General features: G+C 42.6%; 1 protein-coding gene across 1 annotated transcript; it reads right to left on the reverse strand.

Moving 5' to 3' along the window:
- Window positions 1-254: 254 nt before the first annotated feature.
- Window positions 255-1,925, reverse strand: LOC131254905 (putative UPF0481 protein At3g02645). The gene has a single exon (XM_058255608.1). It carries the CDS (start codon window positions 1,923-1,925, stop codon window positions 255-257), a length of 1,671 nt encoding a protein of 556 aa, XP_058111591.1.
- Window positions 1,926-14,665: the final 12,740 nt, after the last annotated feature.

A 14,665-nucleotide genomic window follows, 5' to 3' on the forward strand; every position in this document is an offset into this window, starting at 1 on the left:
AACCTCACGCATGCACAAGGCGTACCACTACACACCACCACGTATGCCAGCTTGGCAAATACATGCTACGTCCTTTAATCCGTCCATCAGGTGGATCTGACTGATGTTCTGACTTAAAAATCGGGCTGGTCCACTCATCAGGTAGGCTGTTATTCTATCAACAGTTGGTCGGCTTAGAACACTTTGGTCTAGATTTTTCACCATTGCTCACAAATCGTGGTCCACCTCGCCAGAGGTTTTATTTAAAATTCCAATCACTCTTGGATTTTTAAATTGAACCAACGTGCACACGTATAGACCGAGCAGAATGCCTGCAAGCCATTCATCAGCAACAGCAAAATAGCAGCCAGAAATGTTAGGAACTGCCACGACCCAAACACATACTTTTTCATGAACTTTCCAACTTTGACCTTCCATCTACTGCTATAATACTTGTTCACATCTTCAATCACCTTATCTAGAGAGGGCACTTTTGTCAATTTCATTGATTTGCTCATCCCATTCCACATACTCGCTGCTTCTCCATCGCTCTTCAAACAGTTCTCAACAATCCCCAACTTTCTCAGCACTTTCACGTCCTCTTCCGTGTCTATAATCCCATTCATCAGTTCAGTGTACCGTGTAAAAACCAACGGCCCAATAGCGATCGAAGCCTCGAAGGCAACCAAATTCCGTAGTATGACCTCTGTGTGGACATCGAGCGTAACGGTGGGGAGATAGAACGTAACGGTCTTGACATCGAAGCTGACGGTCGATAAATCTCCTTTGGTAGCCGAGAATCTTACACCGTTGTTGATTAGATCAGACACTGAAGGAATGGTAATCTCTTCAATTGAAGGGGGCCGGTTGTTATTGTTGCTTGGACTTCCATCCTCAGGTTTGGCTTTTTCCTTGTCTTGGGACGATGAGAAGAAATGCTCGACGGGTTCTTTTAACAGCTTCAATCCGGGGAGTTTTGTGATAATCGTCCATGGGAGTTTCGCTACCAACTGAAGCGGTCTGGACCCGAGAGCTTCCTTAACGTAGAGGCAGGGTCGAACCTTGAGAGACGACATGTAATCCCATACCGTGTTGAGGAGATGCCGGACATGACCTACGTCGCCAGATAATTCTTTTGCGATCTCTTCGATTATTACTTCTTCGGATTCGTTGATCTGGTTCGATTCGTCGGGTTTTGGCACGAGCACGTAGAAAAGGATCTCAAGCAAGTGCGCGCGATCCTTCACTTGGATTTGTCGTAAATTCTCCATCATCTTAAATGGGGAGAGCTGTTTGCAAAGCTCCATCAAAATCGCTGATAGTTCTTCGTCAGCTTCTTGAGTCGACGCGCGCTGAGAATCTAAGATCTTTCTTAAGAGGAAGAGCGGGATTTGGTTTTCGAGCATCATTATATCCCGGAGGATTGCATTATGAGCTGATCTCCTTCCCTCGTTATCGACCAATTGTGACATTCTCGATGATATTCTTTCTAAGACCCTAACATCTTTCGCGGTGAAGATCTGTAAGAATTCAAGTAAAAAGGACGCATCGATAGCCATCATCCACGCTAGGGTTTCCCCACTGAAGTTGAGGTAGTGGTGGTAACACGACCGGATCCGAGGCTCAAGCCTCTGGAACAGATCGATGAGGTCTTGGAATTTGAGGCTTTTGAGTTGTTTTTGGGTTCTTTTAGAGGCAGCAACCTTGTACCTCTCCATTTCGTAGAGCTCTGGCCGCCAGTGGTGGTAGGGACCTAGTGCGATTTGCTGGGGTATATAGGCGTCGGGCTTGGTGGCGACTACGATTCTTGGGACGGTGAAGATGCAGACGGGGAGGCTGGTTTCATCGTCCTGGTCTTCATCAAGGTGCCGGCGGATTTGTATAACCCAACGGATCTCGTCGACGGCTGGATTCAATGGGGAGGCTGGGAGTTGTTTGGAAGACATGTCTTGATGGGCAGGGAACCGTTCGTTTGTGACCTAGATTACAAGGGTGAAGTGCTTCATGGCATTACGGAAAGATGCATCCCTTATTTTATAAGAAAAAGGGTTAGGCATGTTTTCAACGTGTTGTAAAGTTATTCGTTTATGTAGTTATTGATAATTATACGCGTATGTGGCTCTAATTTTGTTATATTTTTAGTGGACCAGAAGGAGCTATCCATGGTTCCATTAATTTAGTTAGTTTTGTATAACTTAAGGGAAGAGGACAAATCCAATACAAATGTGTCTGTGTATAAGTTTAATTAATGTACCACTAGATGTGTGGGCTGGGCCACTATGATGTTTTAATGAGATTCAATTAGGCATATGTGTGCCACCTAATTAATGTTTCCCTCCATTAAAAAAACAAAAAAAAAAAAAAAGAAAAAGAAAAAGAAAAAAGAGGCTCATTCAAAACTCAGGGGGGAAAACCACATGGAACATGGGGACACTCATCATTACAAACCTTTCAAATTGTACATGGGACCCACTGTGTATTCGTATATATCATCTAATACATTAAGAAGAAACATCCAAACAGGATGAATGGATGCCAAAAATCAGGCTATTCCAAAACCAAGGTAGGTTGCAACCCATGATTTTACAAGGTTTAGGCATGATTTTACATAGGCCGGTTTCGCCATCCTGGTCTTGGTCAAGGTGCCGGTGGATTTGTAGGAGCCAACGGATCTCGTCTAAGGCCGGTTTCAATGGCAAGGCTGGGAGTTGTTGGGAAGACATCTCTTGTATGGCAGAGGAACCGTTCTTTTGTGACTTAGGTTACATGGTGAAGTGATGCATTGCATTGAAGAAAGATGCATCCCTTTTTAAAAAGAAAAGGGAGTTAGACATGATTTCAGCGTGTTCTAAAGTTATTGGGTTATGTAGTTTTTGATAATTATGCGTACGTGGTTTTAATATTGTGACATTTTTAGTGGACGACAAGAGACTATTTATGGTTCCACTAATAAGTTAGTTATACATAACTTAAGGGAAGAGGACAAATCCAATAGAAATGTGTTTTTATGGTAAGCTTAATGTATGACTGGATGTGTGGGCCACCATGATGTTTTAATGACATTCAATTACGCATATGTGTGCGACCACGATGTTTTAATGACATCCAATGAGGCATATGTGTGCCACCTAATGGTTCCCTTCATAACCAAAAATCCTGCAAATTCAAAACTCAGGTGGGCCACACCACATGAAATTGTTGGAATGGGGACACTTAACATTATAAACCTTTCAGGTTGCACGTGGCGAGCCCACGGTGTTTTTTGTATATTATCTAATACATTTAGAAGATGCATCCAATGGACGCGAAAAATCAGGCCATTCCAAAACCCAGATTGGTCACAACACTGGATTTTACAGGATTTAGGCATGATTTTGCATAGGCTGTCATCCTGGTCTTGGTAGAGATGCCGGTGGATTTGTAGGACCCAACGGATTTCGTGGAAGCTGAATTCAATGGCGAGGCTAGGCATTGTTGGGAAGACACATCTTGTATAGCAGGTAACCGTTCTTTTGTAACCTAGGTTACGTTGGTGAAATGGTGCATAGCATTGAAGAATGATGCATCCATTATCTTATAAGAAAAGGGGGTTAGACGGGTTTTCAATGTTTTGTAAAGTTATTTGGTTTTTGATAATTATGTGTGGTTTTAATTTTGTAGCATTTTTAGTGGACCACAAGGGGTGTCTATTTATGATTCCACTAATTATCTTAGTTCTGCGTAACTTAAAAGGAAGATGACAAATCGAATACAAATGTGTTTGTATGGTAAGCTTAATGTACAACTGGATGTGTGGGGCCACTAATGTCTTAATGATATTTAATTAGGCATCACGTGCCACACGATGTTCCCTTTCATAGCCAAAAATCCGGCCCATTCAAACTCAAGTGGGCCACACCACATGAAACGTAGACACTCACCCTTATTAACCTTTCAAATGTATGTGAGGACCACAGTGTTTTGTATATGTCGTCTAATGCATTAAGAAGATGCATACCACGGGGATGAATGGATGCCAAAATCAGGTCATTAATTCCAAAACCCAGGTAGGCCACAACATATGATTTTACAGGCTCTAGGCATGATTTTGCGCAGGTTAATATGAGGGAGCACATATGATGGACGGATTGGATATCATTAAATTAAATGTCAAAGGTGAGCCTACACATCGATTGTACATTAAGCATATCTTAGAAAGCCATACACATGGTATGGTTTGAATTTGGATTACTAAACGTTTTACTTTAAATCATTTTTTATTTTTTATTTTTTAAAGTCGAATTTCACCACCTACGGTACTCGAACCCTTGGCCGGGTGTTGAAACTCTAAGAGTTTACCACCCGAGCAAGGGTAAGGACCCTACTTTAAATCACTCATTATGTTTAGTATTACCTCATCAGTATGATTTTAAAGATATATTCCATCCACACTGAAGGTCACGATTTGTACGGTTTGTGCAGCTGGACACCAGTGTCACGTGGGGATGATGAGTCCACGCGGATTGAGTACTTCCCTGCTTGTCCAGAGTTTGAGGCAGGGCGGGGCTCTAAAGGACCACCATGATGTATGGCTTTTATCCACACTGTTAATCCATTTTTCCATGTTATTTTAAGGTAGGGGCTCAAAAATGAAGTAGATCTACGGGAAACAAAAGTATCAGCTTGATCCAAAAACTTCTGTGGCCCACGAAGTTTTCAACAGTAAGCGTTTAATCCCTATTGTGTGGTCCACTTGAGTCTTGTATATGCCCAGTTATCAGGATTATATTCTAAAATGACATTGAAAAATGGATAGACGGTGTGGATATAATCCACACGTCACAGTGGTTCCTCAGAGCCCCAGTTTGGGACAGAAGATTCTAATACCCAAACCGCGTCCCGATGAGTCACTACACTTTAAGTTTGTGTAAAACTGACTTAAGAGGCTGGCCCACCAAATAAATATTGCATTGCATTACGTACCTGAGGAAAAGGACCCGCCAAATAATAATGGCATTGCATTACCTAGAAAAAGAAGAGGGACGAGGGAAAGGATTCCGTGCGCTCAGCGTGCACGAGGAGTTTGTGAATACATCTCTCGGTGGGGGTGTACATTAAGTTGAACCGAGTTTAGTTGGCCTTGGCTCGGCTCGGTATGGTCACCAGGCACACTCAGCTTAAATTCAGCTAGGCTTAGTGATCGAGCCAGCATCTCCAGCTCGACTCGACTCAGCCAGCAATTGGACCAGTTTAAGCCGAGTTCGAGCCAGTTTCAAACCTTCGAGTTGAGTTCGAGCTCGAGTTTTTGAGCCGAGTTCGAGTTCGTTTTTCGAGCCGAGTTTGTTTTTTGAGTCGAGTTTAAGTTCGAGTTTAATTTTCTAGTTTAGTTTTTGAATTTTTGAGTTTTCGAATTTTAGTTCGAGTTTAATTTTCGAGATTATACGATGTAGGAACTCGGATCTAAGAAGTCGGAAGTATCAAATAAAATTATAATTATAATTTTACTACATACATAATACATATAATAACACAAGTTATACAATAAAGCATATAATAAAATATCAAATACAAACTAAAGACACTACTGTATAAGCGATTCATCTGTCAAGCTCAAACTACTATCCAAATTTTCATATACGTACTCGTTTACCTCTTCCGAATCAGAAGGTGGAGATAGATTTTTATCGTCCTTTTGTATACTTTGAAGATTTTTCAAACTTTCTTTGTGAGAATATTTATACGTAGTTTTCAACGCCCCATAAAACGTATCAAGACCGGAGAGAAACTTAAATGAATTCTTACTATTCTTCTTTTTAGCTGTGCAGGTTGAACCTACTTCGACATCATGTTGTCTTGGAGGACATCGCTATTGTGTAGAAGCCTCATCCATACTGTACTTTAAGGTGAGTTGAAATTTTTTTTTCTTCCAATACTAATAATTTAACTTCCTCTTCTGCTTTAGAAAGTTTGGATGGGGGAGTGGAAGGTTTTTTGTTTGAATTAATAAGTGTTTGGAAAAGAAGTTGGACTTCCTTTAGGGTTTTAGGACACGGTTTTACATTTTCATCCCGATAGAATAAGTGTAACTTGAACCGATTAGTTTTGTTAGCAAATTTGGCTCCACACAAATGACATAAAATCTTCAACTTTCCAGACTTCAGAGAATGGACTAAGAAACCATAGTCTCGAACATTGGTCAATGGTTCACTTGAAGAATCTATATATTGTGTTGGAAAAATTAGTATTTTAATAATAATGAAATACGACATACAACAAAAGCAAATTATGAATGGAAAAAAGAAAGCCATTAATGCATTGCACGTATAGTATCCATCAACATAACATAAATATAAAATTAAAAGAGTACCCATTACATCATTTTTAAGTTCCAATAAATAAACAGGAAATGTTAACCTAACTTCATTTATATCGCTGTTGTTTTATGTGCTACAGCTTGAAACACATTTTCCTCCTATTCCTCATCAGTATCAGAACCTCTCCAACTCGGACGCAACCAATCCGGTGTTTAAATTAATGCTTTCACTGTATTTGGTGAAAGAAAGCTTCAAGTCTTGCTCACGACCCTATTCCCTGCGTTAAAAGCAAATTCTGATGACACCGTTGAAATAGGAATTAACGATATATCCCGTGCCACCATCAATAGTGTAAAGTATTTTCCTTCACTGACTCTCTTCTTCCACCACTCCAAAACATCAAAGTCTAAATCCTGCCGCATTACGACTGATTCTTTGAGATATAAGTCTAATTCTGATTCTTTTGTTTTAGTGTTTGTATTTTCTTTTACTAATAAAGACATGTATTCATCATCGAGCATAATGTGAGAGCTTGTAGTAGCGTGCGATCTAACTTCGTTAACACTTGGTATAGATCCTGTGGTTGTGTATGTATTATACAATGCTTTGATTGCATCATGAACCTTCGAGGTTTTAATTACTGCATTTTCTTTAGAATAAATCTCCATAAAGATGAACTTAACATAGCTCATCTTGCATCGATGATCAAGAACAATAGCTATGAACATTGGCAAATGACATTCATCTCATTACTTATTGAACTTCATTTGCATACCACCCATCATAAGTTGTAGAAAAAATTGACTTTCACTGGCACCTTTCCATAAGGCTTACTTGATCTTCCACACAGCTGGAAAAAATATATTTGTTGTAAGAAACGTATTGCGAGAAAACATCTTCGTATAATCATAAAAAACTTTTAAAAACTTGTGAACTTCTTTTGCTCTACTCCAATCTTCTTCAGTAGGCAACCAAGCGTACGTTCTATCACGCACTGCATATTTTGGTGTAGACACCCCACCCAGGCTAATATCTTGAGAAGGCTAAGACAGTCCGAGAACCATGACCCTAACCTGCACACCGAAACACTAGTCCATCCCCGAAACCCTAACCTGCACCCCGAAACCCTAATCCACATCTCAAAACCTTAATTCGAACCTCTAAACCCCACCTTAACCTTAGCCTAGACCATAAACCTAGCTAAACCTGAATTCTAGTTTGAACCTAAAACCCGTCAGAATCAGAATCAGCATGGGAACACACCTATTCAAAGTTGAAAGCCTGGAAGTAGACTATCGAACAAGCCAACACATCAAACAAGACCCAACAGACGAAGCCCGGCCCGGGTGGTAGTTTGACTACCGCCGGCGGTACTCGGATTATCTTCGCTTGTGGGGTACGTGTATCCTCCGAGCAACGGCTATCTGTGCATGCGAAAATTAACTTTCTTTAGAAATTACTCCTCTAGCAAGCACTGTTTTAACAACACTAAGAGCTAATGGGAGTGCGCCACATGGCGTTTCTCTCTCCTCAACCACTCACAAGCTGCCATGTCAGCTTTCACCCTATATAACCCCAAAAATTACCACAATACTATTAGAGAAGGCTATAAATAACCCTCTCCTCTTCTCGTTTTCACACAACACTCACAAATCAAGAGGGAGAGGGAGCGAAAGAGAAAGAGAAAGAGAGAGGAAGAGAGTGAAGGAGGGAAGGAGCTCCCAAGCCTTCAAGTTCTGATATTCTAGCTACCCTCTAACCCTCCTCTCAACATTTTCAACCCATAACCCCAGCCCAGATTGGTTATAGTTCGGCCCATGTTTTAGCCTATTCAAGTCCAAGCCAAAGGATCCATTCATCTCATATATAAGAAATCATCATGAGATTTATTCCCTTCTCAACCCCCTTGCTTCTCTAAATTTCTAGTGAATGTAACTTGTCGTACATTGGATCCTGTCACACCAAAAATTCCTAGTAATTTAGTCCATTTTTCTTACCTCTTTGCATAAGCATGATCACATCCGCCTTCTAGACATACTGTTGGACGTATGCTCTGTGGCATGCCGAAATCTCGAATCTTGCCCATCAGAAATTCGCATGTATGCCTAGTCTTATCACGACTATATCATCTATCGCTTGAGATTGTTTTACCACACAAAGTAGAGACCGTACATTCATATGAGCAGAGAGGGTGCCTAACACCTTCCTTCTTTGTAACCGAGATCCCTTACCCGAAATCTCAAATCGCAGATCAGGAGTCAATCTAAGGTAGGAGAGTCTTCGAATTTCTCTAACCTTACATATTCCGCAGGTTCTAGCCGACTACGGGATTTTGAGATTAATTGGCTAGAGGCGACTCCAACATCCATAAATTAGCCTAATCAACCCCATGATATCAAACCCAAAAACACGTCAATCAGCGTGGGTGCCGATTACCAGCGTTCACCGAATGACGACTCCACTGGGGAATTGCTAGAACACACTAGCCGCGACCCAACTCGAAAACGTGTGGAATTCCAATCTCAAGGGACATTCATATTGCATTCATATATAAGAACAAAATCCACCAGTCTTTCGTTTATACTTGCATAGGCATAAATTCAAATCATGACCACTCGATCCCGGGCAGCCATGACATCTCAAGCTACCTATGAAGAAGAGCCGGCAGCTCAACCAGCTCCTAAAACATCAGCACCAACATCAGCACCGACATCGGTGCCAACACCTCCGACAGTTCCAACAAACCCACCAGACAATGTAACCATAAGTGAGATGGCTTAAAGTTTCTGAGCATTACAAGAGATATTGCTTCGCCTAGTGCCAAGTGTCACACTAAACATGCAGGCGACTCGGCCTAGTGTGCAAAATAATTCAATCCCCCAAACTCCTTTCGCCTTCTCCCTCATCCCTCTAGCAAATCTTGCCATCCCTCTCCTAAAAGAGTTAGCACAAGATCAAAAGCAACTAACAAATGGGAGCAACCCTCCCACACATCATTACTCAGCACATCACAACAATCAACTTACAGCATAGGTTCCCCTTAACAGGAATCACAGACAAGAACTGGCGGATGCCCATGAAGGGGGTCAGTTTCGAGTCCAACTCACTCCCCTTAATGAGAGAAACATTCTGGAATTAACAGATACCCTAGGTGGGAGCCATTTCCGAACATCACACCCTCCTCCGAAAGGGAGCGGCGTTCAATTCCAGTTACCTCCTGCCACTGGGAGTCCATCCTCTTTCCAGCAACCCCACATTCTCGAAAACCAAAGGGTCAAAGAAGTCGATCCTTATGAGGAAGAAGTAGCGCAAGCCCTACAACAAGGGGCAAGGTATTCGTAACACAACAAATCAGAAATCGAGGAGATATGGGATCATCTGTAGATGGTGCAAAATCAGCTACAAAGGCAGCAAGGAGTGGATCATCCATCCACCAAATTTAGGGACCTGTGTCCCTTTCCAGATGCTCGGGTGCCTCCAAACTTTAAGGTATCCAAATTCAAGAGATATGACAGTAGTGAGTGCCCCCATAGCACATCTGAAAGCATTTTGTGGGGAACTCAATGCAATAGCAGGGAACGATGGAGCTTTGATACGGATCTTTCAGAAATCTCTTAAGGGCGATGCTTTGGATTGATATACATCGCTGGATAGCCATCAGATTAGGACTTAGGAGAGACTCTCCCAGACATTCATTGACAGATTTTCATACAATCTGAACATGGCTCCGAGGAGGGCGGATTTGGCTGCCTTGAGACAAAAAAGCGACAAATCATTGTTAGCATATGTGGGATGATGGCGGGCCATGACAGCTCGAATGAGAAACCCTATCGATGATGAAGAATAGATATCCATGATTGTTCATTTAGAAAGTCCAAGTATTTCAGGATATCTAATCTCATACCCACATGTGAATTTCTCCCAGCTCATTCGAGCTAGAGAACAGGTGGAAGCTGGGATCAGAGCTGGAACCATTTCCCCATAGCTACATCAGGCCCCCTCAATCAAAAGAAACAAAGTCGAGAGGAAACTTGTCGGATATGGGAATGGAAACAGCACTGTCCCCACGCAACGCCCTACAGATGTCAACAATATCGTCACCAACACTCAAGGCAACTAGTACGCTCCACAACCAGAGCCACAACAAGATAGGCAGTACCAGCCACAACCAAACAGATAATACCAACCACAACAACCCAATATGGATATCAAGCACAGCCGCCTCAACAACAATAGCAACAGCCTAGGGGACATGTGTAAAACCCATACAAGTAAGCAATGCTAGGCAGGAAGTTCACCCCTTTAGCACAAACATACAGTTAGGTCTTGACAATGTTAATGCAAAAGCAACTCCTGACACCACCCCAACTTCGACTTCCACCAAATCCCCTGCCAACAGGTTACAATGAAAATCAATATTTCGCATATCACCAGGCTCCAGGTCATTTAACTGACCACTATTTCACCTTAAAACACGCGGTCCAAGATTTGATCGAAAGTCAGAAAATAACAATCACCCCACAGGCTGGTAGTTTATTCAAGCAAAAATTCTCCATAATCCCTTGTCGTCGCATCTAACAGGACCCAACACATTAGACACTTCTACCGTCAACAACATTGAGATGGAGCATCCCACATACTTCCCCCCACATCATTCCATACAAGCAATCATGCCCGATACAACAAATCGGACATGGGGATATCAACAGGTGCCTCTGCCTAGGCCATAAGTATTCCTTGAAGTAGCACCAACATCACCACCTCTCATCCTTGAAACTGTACCAACAGCACCACTCCTCATCCTCGAGGCAGCACCAACAACACAGCCTCCCATCTTCCAAAGGGCATCAACAACACCACTAGGTCACATTCTCAGCCATCGCTCTCCACTGGGCAGATCCAGCTCCATCCTTGCAATATCCAAACAGGTCAGGTCCTAAACCCCTCATCCTTTCAATATGCCTTCCCGATCTGTCCTCACTAACCCTAAAAAGGGCACCCCCGGTCCATCCCCCAAGTTTCCCCTTACCTCACCAACTGGCAAATGTCCAGAGGATCCCTCCTTCACAAAGTACACATCAAGAGGAGAAGGAAAATTCCATTGTCAAATCTTGCCAGGATTCAGTCATACTCCAGGGGAAATCATCAAGTCCACCACAAACAGTTCCAGTAACGAATCCGTAGCCTCAAAATTCGGTGATACACCTAGAAGGGAGGACGACTCCCTCCTATAACACAAAGGAAGTCCCATGACACTATCCAGAGTGCGCCGAAGTGGGCAATAATGGTAGGTATTTCAGGAGAGATAATCAGAATCTGAAAAAAATTAGGAAAACTTTGTCGGGAACAACCCATAAGGTACGACATAGCAGCTTAGCTCAAATCCATTCCCACATAAATTTCCATCTGGGAACTCTTATGCACGTCAAAATCGCATCGAGAAATCTTTATGAAAACCTTAATTGATGCACACATCTCTCCTGACGTACCTCCTGAAATGGTAGCAAGCATGATTGGACAGCTCCTCACACCACGAGCTATCACTTTCTTAGATGATGAGTTGCCACCTGAAGGTCGCAAACATGTGCACTCACTAAATATAGCTATCTGTTACAAGAATTTCAAAGTCCCACTCATACTTATAAACAACGGATCAAGCTTGAACGCTTGCCCATTGAGGACTACCGAACATTTAGGGATAAAACCATCTTTCTTCCGACCCAGCACCATGAGCGTCGGAGTCTTCGATAACACTCGGAGGCAGGTAGAGGCAGAAATAGACATCGAGTTACAAATCGGACCAGATATGACTCTTGTCACATTTCAGATCATTGACATTCCTGCCTCATTTAACCTTCTATTGGGACGGCCATGACTCCATGTTGTTGGAGCCATCGCATCCACTCTCCATTAAAGGGTTAAATTACCGGTGCTGGCTAAGCCGAAAATCATTCTACCGGTGACAGTCAATATCACAGAAAATGACATTCCAGTGATTGACGTCCAGCACGTGGAAGGTGACGTATCATATCATATTTCGAGTTCAAAATTGTGAACTCCATCGCCAATCCCTACCCACTCGCAGTCGAATATGTCATCCCTCCTGTGCCGAACGACTAATCCTAAACTACCGTACTGAGTTCCATGATAAAGGTATAGTAGTGAAGCCAGCTCATGCCAACGTGCAAAGACGGGGACTAGGGTATCAACCGACACTGGAAGATCAGGCCGCAAGGTCAAAAAAGAGACAACCGTTCAAGTGTACACCCATTGAGTTTGTCAAGGCCGGAATAGTCTGTGGTGATATGATGATCTCTCTTAAGGATCACCTCCAGCTGCTCAGACTTAAAGAGCATTCCAACTAGGAATCCATTTGGCTACCAATACAGTGGGTAAGATCTTCAGGGCATTAAAAGTACACCCAATGTTAGGGGCAGAACCCCCAGACCTATCACATGAGGCTAAGGGCACAGAGGTAGGGCCACCTATAGAGGACCTAGGACCAGGAGTGCCCATTACAAGTCACACAGGCAAGAACGAGGAGGGACCAATCCCCACCAACAATCAAGGGGAAACACCCCCACCAACAACTCAGCAGCATAAGGGGCAGAAGTAGCCCATCCATTGGATCATAAAGGGAAGTGGCCTTCCCTTGACTGGGCGAACATCAGGATCCCACCACAATAAGGACCCGAGGAGCTCTAACTTCTGAGAGAAGAGACAGGATCAGACTCTGACTTTGAACTCTGTCCAATAGACATCATGGTCATCGGGACAGATGACCCAAGATACAAAAAGAAAAGAGCAACAGGATCGAAAGGGGGAAAAAACCAAGCTAGACAGCCATCCCCCTCACAATCGAATCGGACGGTAACCCATCCACGAATGCTGGCCTAAAAAAATGCCAATGTAAATAGTAGTTGGTACCCCGAATCAGGATAGGATCAATCATGGTTTGTAACACCGTCCTGTTCGGGATCCCTTAGTGACACAAAAAAAATCAGAAAACCTCCAAATCACAAAAATATCAGATATTTCAAAAAGCACAAAAACATCAAATATTTCTCGAAATCACAAAACATCAGAAAGTCTCCAAAAATCCAAAACAACAGAAAACCTTGCAAAAATCACTATGCCAAACACTCCACACATAGCTTCAGAGTTTGAGGTTGACTCATACGATTTCGATCTAGAGTTATATTTCAAGCTCATGGGTTTGGATGAAGCTCAGGATGAGGGAAATGATAATACAACTCTCGAACTTGAGGATTCCCTCGAAAGGTTCGAAACAAAGACCAATGTTGTGGTAGACGATTTCGAAGTTGTGAACTTAGGATCATTAGAACTCCCTAGAGAAGTGTGCATCGGTAGATCACTATCTCTGGAATATAAACAGAGGATGATGGAATTCTTGAGACCGAGGTTGTCCAACTTTGCTTTCTCCTATGAAGATATGCCTGGGCTCGATGAAGATTTGGTAGTACACCACTTGCCAATGAAGCCAAACATGAAGCCTATCAAGTAGAAGCTACGACGAATGAAGTCAGAATAGGCCATAAAGGCCCGTGATGAAGTCATCAAATAATATAACGTGGGGTTCTTGGTAGTCTCCAACTACCCGGAGTGGCTCGCAAATATCATACCAGTTCCAAAGAAGGACGGCAAAGTTAGGATGTGCATTAACTTTAGGGACCTCAACAAAGTAAGTCCTATAGATGATTTCCCTTTACCTCACATTGACAAGCTAGTAGATAATATTATTAGACACAAGATCTTCTCCTTCATGGAAGGCTTTTTTTTTCTACAATCACATTAAAACGGTTGTCAAAGATCGTGAGAAGACTTCTTTCATCACACCATAGGGAAATTTCTTCTATTGGGTTATGCCTTTCGAGCTAAAGAATACAGGAGCTACATATCAGCGAGCCATGATTGCCTTATTCCACGACATGATAAACAAGGAAATGGAAGTCTATGTGGACAACATGATCGTCAAATCTCGCACAATTGAAGGGCATTTTAAAGACCTCAAGAAACTCTTCAACAGGCTAGAAAAGTTCAAGCTCTACCTCAACCCGCAAAAGTGTGTCTTCAGTGCAACCGAAGGTAAGCTGTTAGGCTTCATCGTCAGCGTAGATGACATTCGAGTGGACGAGACTAAGACCAAAGCAATCATCGAGATGCCACTGCCCAGTACCGAAAAAGAGATTTAGGGTTTCCTCGGGAGGATCCAGTACATCAGCTAATTCATCGCACAACTCACACCTATCTGTGAGCCCATATTCAAGCTCTTAAGGAAGAACTCGCTAAAGGAATGGAACGATGACTGTCAAGTGGCCTTCGACAAGATCAAGAAGTACCTGCTAAATCCTCTAATACTCATGCCGCCTACT

The sequence above is a fragment of the Magnolia sinica genome, chromosome 9 (genome assembly GCF_029962835.1).
Source record: "Magnolia sinica isolate HGM2019 chromosome 9, MsV1, whole genome shotgun sequence".
Taxonomy (NCBI): Eukaryota; Viridiplantae; Streptophyta; class Magnoliopsida; order Magnoliales; family Magnoliaceae; genus Magnolia; species Magnolia sinica.

Bases quoted from the DNA above. Each gene is read 5' to 3' on its own strand.
- LOC131254905 (XM_058255608.1), bottom strand. From the start codon at position 1,925: ATGTCTTCCAAACAACTCCCAGCCTCCCCATTGAATCCAGCCGTCGAC.